We start from the raw sequence: 12199 nt of genomic DNA on the forward strand, positions 1-12199 counted from the left end.
TCATCTATACTGAACATGTATAGACTTATCTTTCTTTTTTTTAATTTTTTATCCTCACTGAGGATATTTTTCCATTGATTTTTATTTATTTATTTATTTTAATTTTAAAAAAATATATTTTATTGATTTTTTTTTTTTTACAGAGAGGAAGAGAGAGGGATAGAGAGCTAGAAACATCGATGAGAGGGAAACATCGATCAGCCGCCTCCTGCACACCCCCCACTGGGGATGTGCTCGCAACCAAGGTACATGCCTTTGACCGGAATCGAACCTGGGACCTTCCAGTCTGCAGGCCAATGCTCTATCCACTGAGCCAAACCGGTTTCGGCTGTTGACTTAATTTTACTTAAGAACATAAAAAGACCATGGAAAATAACCTTCCTGACCTGTAAAACACTGCTTATTAAAATTCTTACCTTCTTTTTATTTCTCCATTTAATTCTTACCATCATTGCTGGACTCTTCAATAGGGGATGCTGAGTCCGTACATTCTAGGGCTTCCTTTGTGATCTCAACCACCTGAAGCCTCCTGACCCTGACTAGGTCTGTATCTTTCAATCCTTTCTCCAACTGTTTGACCACCTCTTTTCCAGGCTGCGAAGTCAGAATAGTAATCTGGAAATAAATCCACAAATCAATGTGTCTGCCTTCCCTGGTGTACAGAGAGAAACAGGTTAGATCTAGAGAAAAAACACACAGGAGAAATCTGTGGTAGTGGTTATTTTCTTCAGGGCAAAGAAGAGGCTTAATTGTAACCTATAAATCAAATTTCATTTGAAATATTATTTTGGGATCATCACAGGACCCTTCAAACAGGATGAGCCTACCCTAGACAGAAACCAGTGAGGTCATCCCCCTCATTTTAGTTTTTTTTCTTTTTCTTTTTCTTTCCAGATTTCTTGAAGCACTAATGTCTGTCCTGTTCAAAATGCTTTGACTTTATGAGGAAATAAAGAACATTGGATCCATAAATTCCACTAAATAAATATGAACTAAATAGAGAGCCTACATGCTACTTTTTCACAGTGGTGCTTCCATGTAGATTTCTTTCCTTGTTCAACCTCGATCCAGCTGCGTTGTTAACTCTTTTGCTCTTAACTCTAAAATGTATTCAGCGTGAAGGGGGTTTATAGGGGAAAAAAGGGAGACATCTGTAATACATTCAACAATAAAGGTAAATGAAAAAAATGTATTTATCCTTGATCAATATCTGACCTGAAGGAATATTGAGGTGTTTATGAATAATGTGAATATTTGATTCTACCTCAATGAATATACTCTGTTTTCATTAGTAGTTTTGTCTTAAATTTGAAATTCTGGGAGGCAACTCTTTTTTGTACTTAGACTTTTGATTGAGGAAGAGAGATACAGAAGAAAACATTATTATTTTTTAAACTGTTTTTAAAAATCTGTTTGATGCCTGAGGGTACCAGACACTAAAAGTGTTTTTAATTCACACTCACACACTCAGTGCAGTGTGCAGTCATAACTTAATTATATTTTTTTAAGATTGTTACAGTCTGGCATCAGAATTTTAGAAATTTTTACACTTCCACATTTGCTAATCCCAAGAAAAGTTACTCATTTTGGTACAAAGATTTGATTAAGTTCTTAAGGGTACCCAGAATGTATAAATATAGACTGCCATCTAGGCAATTTAACGATTGCTTTACAAGTTCCAAATATCCAAAGGCAGATGGCATATTCAGATTTTATCTGATTTTAGTTTTTCCTTATAATTCACTGTCGTCCCCGTTTTTAGAGCTCCTCTCGCTTCCTAGCTGTGTAGTAAGAATTGCACAGGTTACAGGACAAAGGGACCATGTCTCCTGCCTGCAGGAAGCTAAAAACCTAGTCTTGAAAATGACATTCAATGTGAATGAAACAGAACGATATAGGAATGATAAATAAGAAAGCATTTAAGCGGACTGAAATGGGAAGATGGCTTAGACTCATGAGGCCAGCATCTCCTACCTCCAGGGAAGTGTAGGTCAGAGCTGCGCCTGTAGTCACATGTCTGCTGTACTGTTTGAACTGCTGGAGTCCATCTTCTACGGCCAGCTGCAGAGAAGTACCTTGTGGTCTGAAACAACCTTCTCTCTGCAATGTACGGATCTCTGAGATGCAGGTCTGCAGCCTGGCAAAGTTCCCTTTCACTTGCTGCAGAGAAAAATGAATCAAAGATATAAATCTTTAGTGACCCAGGTTTCAGATTAATTGGGAGTCTAACTTCATTATCATTTATTCCTCCTCAGGAGTCCCTTCTGTTTACTTGATCCACATTAACTGAATGCCTACTATGTTCGTTCTTCGTTCTAGGCACTACACTCAGGTCTTCCCTATACCAGAAGAACGAAGATTTGCAGTCAAAGGGCTTTATGTGGAGTTACCAGAAACAGGAAAGTCCAGTTGTTACTACCCTGTTTCTCTGAAAATAAGACAGTGTCTTATATTAATTTTTTTCTCCCAAAGTTGCGCTAGGTCTTATTTTCGGAGAATGTCTTATTTTCGGGGAAACACGGGTACTTAGTTTTACTTTGGGGTGGCCTGCAAATTGGAGGCTTAGCAAGGCTACTCTTAAACATTGTCTTTATTTCTCAGTCAGTCTAAGCAGTGGCAGCTTCTTTATTCAAGAGTGGAGAGTGGTGTTTTTCCAGAAATGAGGATTTTTATGTGGTTGATCATTTCATTACTGATAAGGTCTACCTAATCTGCTCCTCAGGACTACTTCAGTAAGTAAGAGATGTTTGGTTTTGTCTGCAGTCAGCTCAAGGAGCCAAGAGAAAACTTCTTGGTTCTCCTCACCCTCCTTTATAGAAACTTGCTATTAGGAAGTGTTCTAATATAATCTGATTCTAGGTCAATGTTATTAAGGATCTATGCATTTAAAAAATACATTTTATTGATTTTTTATAGAGAGGAAGAGAGAGGGATAGTTAGAAACATCGATGAGAGTCATCGATCAGCTGCCTCTTGTACACCCCCCACTGGGGATGTTGCCTGCAACCAAGGTACGTGCCCGCAACCAAGGTTCATGCCCTTGACCGGAATCGAACCTGGGGCTTTCCAGTCTGCAGGCCGACGCTCTATCCACCGAGCTAAACCAGTTTCGGCAGGGTCTATGAATTTTGAATAAATGTGAAATGAAAATTTGTGACACCACTTGAAGAAATTCCAAGCATCAATAGCAGATATGGGGTGGGAATAGATGGGAAGGATAGCCAAATTAGTCCAAAATCTCATTGTAGATCAGACATGATAACTATGTACAGTGCCAGGTACTGGAAATATTGGAGGAACACTTTGTAAATTATATGCTTATCTAACCACTATGCTGTATACCTAACTAAAACTAATACAAAATAATATTGAATGTAAACTGTAATTAAAAAAAAAAGGAATTGGTAAGATCTTCACAGTAAGGGAATTCTTCTGAAACTGCTTTGAGAGAAGATTAATCATTTTGGTCAGATTTATTTATATTAATGTCACAATGGATATAAAAGGAATTCTAATATTTTAATTATGATTCCTCTGTCATGATTCCTTACAAAAAGTTCAGTATTATTTGATTATACTCATAAATTAAATATGAGGAGTTATATTGAGGTTTTTCGGTTTGGGCAAGTCTCCTACTTGATATTGTTCTCCAGAAATATGAGCTAACTCTGCAGAAAGAAAATGCCAGATGCTTATATAGGTCAGAGGCAATGGGTTTAAAGTAGCATTCTTCCTTAAACCAAAGATTCAATTGTTCTATACATAAGGTGATGGCATTGTTCAGTGATTTTCTTGATCTTTTAACCAGGTTTGAGTTTATTTTTTATTTTATTTTATTTTTTTTTTAGGAAAAAAAGTGGCTTGTAATTTTTCCTGAGATACCAGTCAGAGGTTTTTGGTCCATAATAGTCTGCCTCTCCTAATAGATTAACTAAGGGATCAAAGGATTTATCCATTGCCAGATGTACTGAGGAGTGCCAGATGCATATAACTTAGTCAGTTGAGGAGGGGGAGAAAAATCCTATTACCTTTGTTTGGAACATGAGCTCATTTCTCAAAAAGCCTCTAATGCTGGATATCTTCCATTTTGTCCTTCCAGGTTACTCTCTACTTTTCTCTACCCCTATTGCCTGAGTGAAGATTGATATCACAGGCAAATATGTTCATGGGAAAGACATGCACAAGGAAAATGGCACAATAGAAAAACATATCTGCCACATGGCCAGAAACGTCAGTACGTATCACTTTCACTCTGTCCTCAGTATACTCGTAGGATATATAACCAGTGTGTTATATACAGTCAGAGTTATACAATTTACTTACCCATTCACCAGTGAACAGACAATCTGTTTCTAGTTTGAGACTATTATGAATAATGCTGCCATGAATATATATGTATATTTATTTGTGTGAGTGCATGTTTTTATTTCTGTCGGGTAGATTCCTGGGGTGGAATTGTTGGGTTACATAAAGGTATACATTTAAGTTTTTAAGAAATTGACAAACTATTTTTCAAAGTGGTTGTATCATTTAACCTTCCCATCAGCAATGAGTGAGGGTTAAAGTTTTCCCGCATTCTCACCAACACTTGGTATTGCCTGTCTTTTAAATGGGACCCATTCTAGTATGTAATGTTAACTTTGCTTTTCTTTAACTTTTTATTTTGAAATAACTATAGATTTACACAAAACTAAAAAAAAAATGTACATAGGGAACTTGTGTAACCTTCACCCAGCTTCTTCCAGTGGTTACATCCTATATAGTAACTAGAGCACAATTTTAAAACCAAGAAATTGACCTTAGAACAATATCATATTATCATATCTGTAGATTCATGTAGTCACCATCTCAGTCAAGATACAGAATTATTCCCTCACCACAAAGCTCCCCCTTGTGCTATGCTTTTATAGTCACCTCTGATATGGGGGACTTATAATCTAATAGATAGAGCACCTGAATTAATCTGAAAAGTAATCATATTATTTTAAATCTTAGAATACATATACTTATGTGAATAGGAGGTTAAGTTTCTCAAATGTGAATAGGGGGTTAAGATTTTCTTAAAGTTTTCTTTTCAAGGCCTGTGCAAAGCAATTCAGGTGACTCAGCTGTGAATCCAGCAAGCAGAACTGATAAACATTGTCAGGTCGACCCAACAGGAGTCAAAACATCATCTCATTGCCTGATGACTAATTACAATAGCTGATGTCTGCGGATCCCCGGGCCTGCACATAGCTGCATTCCTCACCCTGGCTCCTTCCCTTTATAATCTTGTTCCCTGCACCTTGGCTGGAAGGCAGGATTTGATGCTTGTAAGCGTCTGGCTTCTTGGTTGGCTAACCTTCTCAATAAACGCCCATATGATTCAACCCTGCCTTTGTTATTGGACACAACAACAGGCAGCTGAGCTCAAGGGAGGTGGGGGTTCCTGCTAACACTCCAGGCCCTCCCATTCATAATTGGCAACCATTAACCTGTTCTTATTCTTTAAAATTTTGTCATTTTGGGAGAGTTATATAAATAGAATTTAATAGAAATTTCTATAAAAAAATTTAAAACTCCTGAAAAAGTAATTTCTAGGCCTGAATGGTTTTATGGAGAATTGTACCAAATGTTTAAAGAAGAATTAATATCAATTCTACACGATCTTTTCCAGAAAATATAAGGAAAGGAAACTCTTATGAACTAATTTTATGAAGCCAGTTATTATCCTAATACCCAAAACAAAATGAGTATAAAGAAAGAAAATTAGCCGAGACCGGTTTGGCTCAATGGATACAGCGTTGGCTTGGGGACTGAAGGGTCCCGGGTTCGATTCCGGTCAAGGGCATGTACCTTGGTTTCGGGCATATCCCCAGTAGGGGGTGTGCAAGAGGCAGCTGATTGATGACTCTCTCTCATCGATGTTTCTAACTCTCTATCTCTCTCCCTTCCTCTCTGTACAAAATCAATAAAAATATATTTAAAAAAAAAAGAAAAAAAAAGAAAGAAAATTAAAGACCAATATTACTCAAAAAATAGATTTAAAAAAGAATATTAAAACAATATTAACAAATATAATTGATAAAGAGTTACTATCTATCTATCTATTTATCTATCTATCTATCTATCTATCTATCTAGCATCTATAAGCCTAAGCAACTGTTACAACCAAAAGACTGGAACAACCGGAATGACTGGTCAACCAGTTGTTATGATGTGCACTGACCACCAGGGAGCAGGCGCTCAACACAAGAGTTGCCACCTGGTGGTCAGTGCGCTCCAACAGCCAACCTCCCATGGTCCCTCCCCATCGCAGTCCCTCTCCCCTGCTGGACAGCCTTCCTGATAGATCTCTAGTACTATAATAAAGTGAGGTTTATTTTAGGGATGTAAGACTGTTTCAAAACTTGAAAATGATTAAAGTAATTCACCATATTAAAAGGCGAAAGATTTGTACGATCTGAAGAGAAACCAGAGTATTAATTCACCATATTAAAAAGCTGGAGAAAAATCACATGATCATATCAATTGACGCAGAATAAGCATTTGATAAAAAGTTCAACAGCTAACATCATATTAATGGGTAAAAGACAATATTTTACCTTTAAGATTGGGACTGAGGCAAAGATGTCTGTGCTCGCCACTCTTATTTAACACTAGAGGCCTGGTGCATGACATCCGTGATTGGGAGGGCGGGTCCCCTCAGCTTGGCTTGAGCCCTTTAGCAGTCTGGGAGCCCTCAGGGGATGTCTGACTGATGGCTTAGGCCCACTACAGCTGTCAGTAGGACATCCTTAGTGCTGCCTCAGAGGCGGCAGAGGCTCCCATCACCACTGCTGTGCTCGACAACTGTCAACTCGCCTTGTGGCTAAGTGGTATTCCCCCTGTGGGAGCACACTGACCACCAGGAGACAGTTCCTGTGTTGAGTATCTGTCCCCTGGTGGTCAGTGCACATCATAGCAACCAGTTGTTCCACTGTTTGGTCAATTTGCATATTACCCTTTTATTATATAGGATAGTACTAGAAGTCTTAAGGAGCACTTAAGTATTGATAAGAAAATTAAATAAAAGGCATACATATTTGTTGAGGACATGATGGTTTATATAGAAAATGCCAAAGAATCTACAAAAAAAAAAAAAAAAAAAAAGCCTTCACAGAACAAGTGAATCAGGAAGATAATAGGATACAGCAATATACAATATCAGTTGTATTTCCTTAATTTGAGAATATCTCTATTTCTGATTCATTCCTTACAGATATTTTCATTGGATACAGAGTTCTAGGTTAATGTTTTTTTGTTTTTTTTTCATTGAAAAATTCTATACTTCCTTTGGCCTCCATGATTTCTGATGAAAATGAATCTATTGTTACTTGTTTCTCCCCCAACTCCTCATGTAAGGTGTCAGTATTTTGCTTTCAAGAGTTTGCCTTTAGTCTTTAGAAGTTTGATTATGATGTATCATAGAACAGATTTATTTATATTTATCTGTTTGGAACTTACCAGTTTCTTGAATATTTAGGTTTATAACTTTTGCCAAATTTGGGCAATTTCTAATAATTATTTCTTTGAATAATTTTTTTCAGTCCTACCCTTCTTTCCCTTTTTTCTGGATGATGTGAATGTTAGATCTTCTATATTACAGATACCCGTGGCTTTGTTCATTAAAAAAAAAAAAAAATCTATTTTCCTGGAGCAGTGGGGGCTTGCCTAGGGTGGGAATGGCTGGGGGAGGGGGAAGGGTCAATTGGGGGAAAAAAGGAGACATATGTAAAACTTTAGACAATAAAAAAATCTATTTTCTCTCTGTTGCTCAGATTGGGTTTTTTTTTTTTTTTTTTTTTTTTTTTTTTTTTTTTTTTTTTTTAAATATACAATGCTTCACAAATTTGCATGTCATCTTTGTGCAGGGGCCATGCTAATCTTCTCTGTATCCTTCCAATTTTAGTATATGTGCTGCCGAAGCAAGCACTCAGATTGGGTAATTTTGATTCTATTTTCAAGTTCATTGATTCTTTCCTCTGACTTCTCCATTCTTTGTTGAGCCCATCCATTGACGATTTTATTTTTTTTCAGATTTTGGTCATTGAATCTTTTGGTTGTAAAATTTCTATTTGGTTCTTCTATGTACTTCTCTTATTTTGATGAGATGCACTATTTATCCATTTGTTTCAAGCATATTTATAACTGCTTGTTAAAGCATTTTTTTTTTATGTCAGCTGCTTTAAAATCTTTTTTTAGAAAATTTCAACATCTGTGTCATTTCAGTATTGTAGTCTTCTCATTCAAGTTGAGATTTCGCTGGTTCTTGATATGATGAGTGATTTTTTTTTAAAATTGTATTCTGGACATTTGGGGTATTATGTTATAAGACCCTGGATCTTATTTAGATCTTCTGCTTTAGCAGGCCTCCTCTGATACTCTGCCAAGGGGGAAAATGAGCTTTCTAGATAATTATTGCCAGGTGGGTTGTAACTCCATTTGGCCCCTGATTACAACCCAGAGGGGAAGGTACCTTGTTACCAGTATCTCTGACATGGCCCCCACTGACACTCAGGGGATGGAGAAGCTTCTTTACTATCAGGTGGGCATGAAAATCCTGTCTTTCATTGATACCACTGTGTCTTGGAAGTAAAAAGGTTCCTCATTGCTGCTCCCCACATGCCTCCACTCTGCCTCCTCTGACGCCATCTTAGGGTCAGAGATAACTTTTTAATGTCGGGCAGGAGGGAGGGAGTCCCGGCTCACACACCAATTCCATGGACACCAGGGGAGGAGGTCTTGTTTCCACCAAGTAGGGATAAAAGTCCTGGGTCCCCAGTAGGCCTTCTCTGATTATCCTCATAGCAAGCTGTCCCAGAAAAGGGATGCACTAGAATCTCTGAAGTCTTTCTGTGATTGTGAACTTTGTATAGGGGAGAAAGTGATGATTTGGATTTGTTTCAGAAAGAGAGATAGTTGTGTATGTGCGAGGGAGCTTTATAAAAGCACAGCCCCTGGCCTGCCTTTGTCTTTAAAAAATATATATTTTATTGATTTTTTTACAGAGAGGAAGGGAGAGGGAGAGGAATAGAGAGTTAGAAACATAGATTCAGCTGCCTCCTGCACACTCCCCACTGGGGATGTGCTTGCAACCAAGGTACATGCCCTTGACGGGAATCGAACCTGGGACCTTTCAGTCAGCAGGTCGATGCTCTATCCTCTGGGCTAAAGCGGTTAGGACTGCCTTTGTCTTTTGAAACCTTAGGGAGTTTCACTTGAGTCTTGTGTAAAACTGTAGAGAACATATTTTCAAATTTCTGCACAGTAAGGGCTGTCTGAACAAAGAACATTGAAACCTGGGTTAAAAGATAAGTCTTGGCTCTTTACTTGAAGAGCCAAAGACATCTGAAGAAATTTAGACTTATTTCCCTGTGTTTGCATTTCAAAGGGGTAAAAAAGAAGTCAGTTGCTTATATTCCAGAGGTCTGTAAATGCCAAGGTTTTCCCCAGGAGTGGAGGGGGAAAGATGTGAACTATTTAAACTCCAATATTAATAATTTTGGGGTTTCTCTTTTGCATATAAAACTCCCTTATGTGCAGGATGACATCTGGTTTTCATTGTGGGGTATTGGGCATGGGAACTGGCACAAATATTGCTGGAAGTAATAATAACTGTGATATCATTTACTTTCAGGATAAAATGAACAAATACAGATATGCTCACCACAAATGGGAGGATGCACTCGTGTTGATTTTGCACCAGGTATAAGCTGAAAAGGGACAAGCGGCTGGGGCCCATCAAGCTGCAGGCTAGAGAGAAGAAGTTCTGCATAGCCTCACAGAGGTTGGAGCAGATGTCAGCCCAGGATGGTAGAGAGATATGCACAATGAGAAGCCTCGGAGGTTGCTGGTAAATCTGCGAGGGAGTGGAGGGCCCTTTACCAGTAGTTCGCCCATGATACATGGCAGTCAGACCAGAGGAGGAACTGTAGCCACCACCTTGATATTCCCTACACCTATAGGGGAGAAAGAGAAATCACTGGCTTTTGTAAAACTGAATTATATGCTCTGTTGAAACAGAAAGTCCAAAAAGAAGTCACTGGGGCCCTAACCGGTTTGGCTCAGTGGATAGAGTGTCGGCCTGCGGGCTGAAGGGTCCCAGGTTTGCTTCTGGCCAAGGACATGTGCCTTGGTTGCGGGCACATCCCCAAGAGGAGGTGTGCAAGAGGCAGCTGATTGATGCTTCTCTCTTATTGATATATATTTTTTAAAATTATATTTTATTGATTTTTTTACAGAGAGGAAGGGAGAGAGATAGAGAGCTAGAAACGTCGATGAGAGAGAAACATCGACCAGCTGCCTCTTACACACCTCCTACTGGGGATGTTCCCGCAACCAAGGTACATGCCCTTGACCGGAATCGAACCCGGGACCTTTTAGTCTGTAGACCGACGCTCTACCACTGAGCCAAACCGGTTTCGGCTCTTATTGATGTTTTAAAGCATTTCCTCTACTCAATGAGGCCTTCTGTTAGAGGAGTCCAAAGGAAATGTTCTTTGAGGCCCAGTGTGTGAAGTGTGTACTGACTTCTCTCATCTCAGGGGTCAGATATGCATTGGGAGTTGGATCAGCAGCAGAGAGTTTAAAATTTAAACTCTCTACCCTTCTCCCTTCCTCTCTGTAAAAAATCAATAAAATACATTTTAAAAAAAGAGAAGTCACTGGGTACTAACTCAAGCTTTTCTAAGCAGGCTACCCCATCTTTTTTTTTTTTTTTAAGGTATAATTCCATTTCTGTGCAATGTCCTGAACAGGCAAATCCATAGAGACAGAGAGTAAATTGATGGTCGGAAAGAGGCTAAGGGGAGAGAGAAATGGAGAATGACTGCTAATGGATAAAGTGTTTCTTTTAGAAGGATGAACATTCTGGAATTATAGAGTGTAATAGATGCCCACACTTGTGAATATGGTAAAAACCACTGATTTATACACCTTAAAATGATGAGTGTTTTGGAAGGCTATCTCATCTTAATAGCTCCTAAGGGATCTAGATATTTGCCTGTAATGTAAGGCTGAGAATACTTAGAGATTTTGAGTAGAACTAATGAAAAAGTTACACAAAAGTCAAACTTCAGTCTCAGAATAAGCCATATCCCCTCATAAACTTTATTTTTTTTTTTTCTTTTTTAAAAAATATATTTTATTGATTTTTCACAGAGAGGAATGGAGAGAGATAGAGAGAGAGAAACATCAATGAGAGAGAAACATTGACTGGCTGCCTCTTGCACACCCCCTACCGGGGATGTGCCAGCAACCAAGGTATATGCCCTTGCCCGGAATCGAACCCAGGACCTTTTAGTCCGCAGACCGACGCTCTACCACTGAGCCAAACCGGCTTCGGCTAAACTTTTTTTTTTTTTTTTAAATTCTTTAGCCGAAACTGGTTTGGCTCAATGGATAGAGCATCGGCCTGCAGACTGAAAGGTCTTGGGTTCGATTCCGGTCAAGGGCACGTACCTTGGTTGCGGGCACATCCCCAGTAGGGGGTGTGCCAAGAGGCAGCTGATGGATGTTTCTCTCTCATCGATGTTTCTAACTCTCTATTCTTCTCCCTTCCTCTCTGTAAAAAAAAAAAAATCAATAAAATATATTAAAAAAAAAATTCTTTAGAGGATCCAAGATGGCTGCACAGGTAAACTAACCGCAGCCGCACATAACAATTTCAATAAAATACAAAATGGACATTACCCAGAACTACAGGAAAGTCAACTGACTGGAAATTCTACAACGAGAAGCAAGGAGAAAACCAAAAGAAAGAGTGGAGGAGCTGTAAAAGCCTAAAGTATGGAGACACGTGGCACACGCGTAGAGGACGGAGCTGGAGAGGAGGGGGAGGCTGAGTGCCTGGCTGGCATTCCCTAGCGGGAAGGAGATAAAAGCTCCGGACTGTGCTGAACCCCAGACCCGACAGCGCTGAACCCCATTTCTAGGCCAGACCCTGCGGGACCCAGGCTCAAACAGAGGGAGCTGGGCTGTAAGGCGGAAACCCGGGGAACGGTGAAAGGCAGAGCCCTGGAGGCGCGCACATTGTGCGCAGAGGACGGACTGTTGACTCTGCTGCCAGATTGCCCTAGCAGGAAGGGGACAGGGGCTCCAGATTGCTCTGAATGCCACCTCCAATCCCACTTCCAACTGAACTGAACACCAGTTCCAGGCCCATTGGGGGAGAGACTAG

At 39.4% G+C, this 12199-nt stretch overlaps 1 protein-coding gene and 1 long non-coding RNA gene across 10 annotated transcripts in view; one reads left to right on the top strand and one right to left on the bottom strand.

Annotated features, from left to right (window-relative positions):
- The window catches only part of LOC311631350, a 741950-nt gene that overhangs the window by 83857 nt on the left and 645894 nt on the right, over positions 1–12199 (top strand). The window contains exon 1 of one of the 9 annotated variants that reach the window (XR_014796558.1): positions 3832–3856. The exons of the other annotated variants lie outside the window; for them this stretch is intronic. This is a non-coding gene — a long non-coding RNA (uncharacterized lncRNA). Of the gene's footprint in view, positions 1–3831; positions 3857–12199 lie in introns of those variants that run through there. 9 annotated transcript variants of the gene reach the window in all.
- Positions 1–12199, bottom strand: part of M1AP (meiosis 1 associated protein) — a 59755-nt gene that overhangs the window by 42096 nt on the left and 5460 nt on the right. Inside the window, exons 2-4 of the mRNA XM_084901381.1 lie at positions 9689–9980; positions 1975–2160; positions 447–615 (exon numbers count right to left, since the gene is read on the bottom strand). Coding sequence (XP_084757507.1) covers positions 447–615; positions 1975–2160; positions 9689–9928 — 595 coding nt within the window. The 5' untranslated portion in view covers positions 9929–9980. The remainder of the gene's footprint in view (positions 1–446; positions 616–1974; positions 2161–9688; positions 9981–12199) is intronic.

This window comes from Pipistrellus hanaki, assembly GCF_964339955.1.
Source record: "Pipistrellus hanaki genome assembly, chromosome: 12".
Taxonomy (NCBI): domain Eukaryota; kingdom Metazoa; phylum Chordata; class Mammalia; order Chiroptera; family Vespertilionidae; genus Pipistrellus; species Pipistrellus hanaki.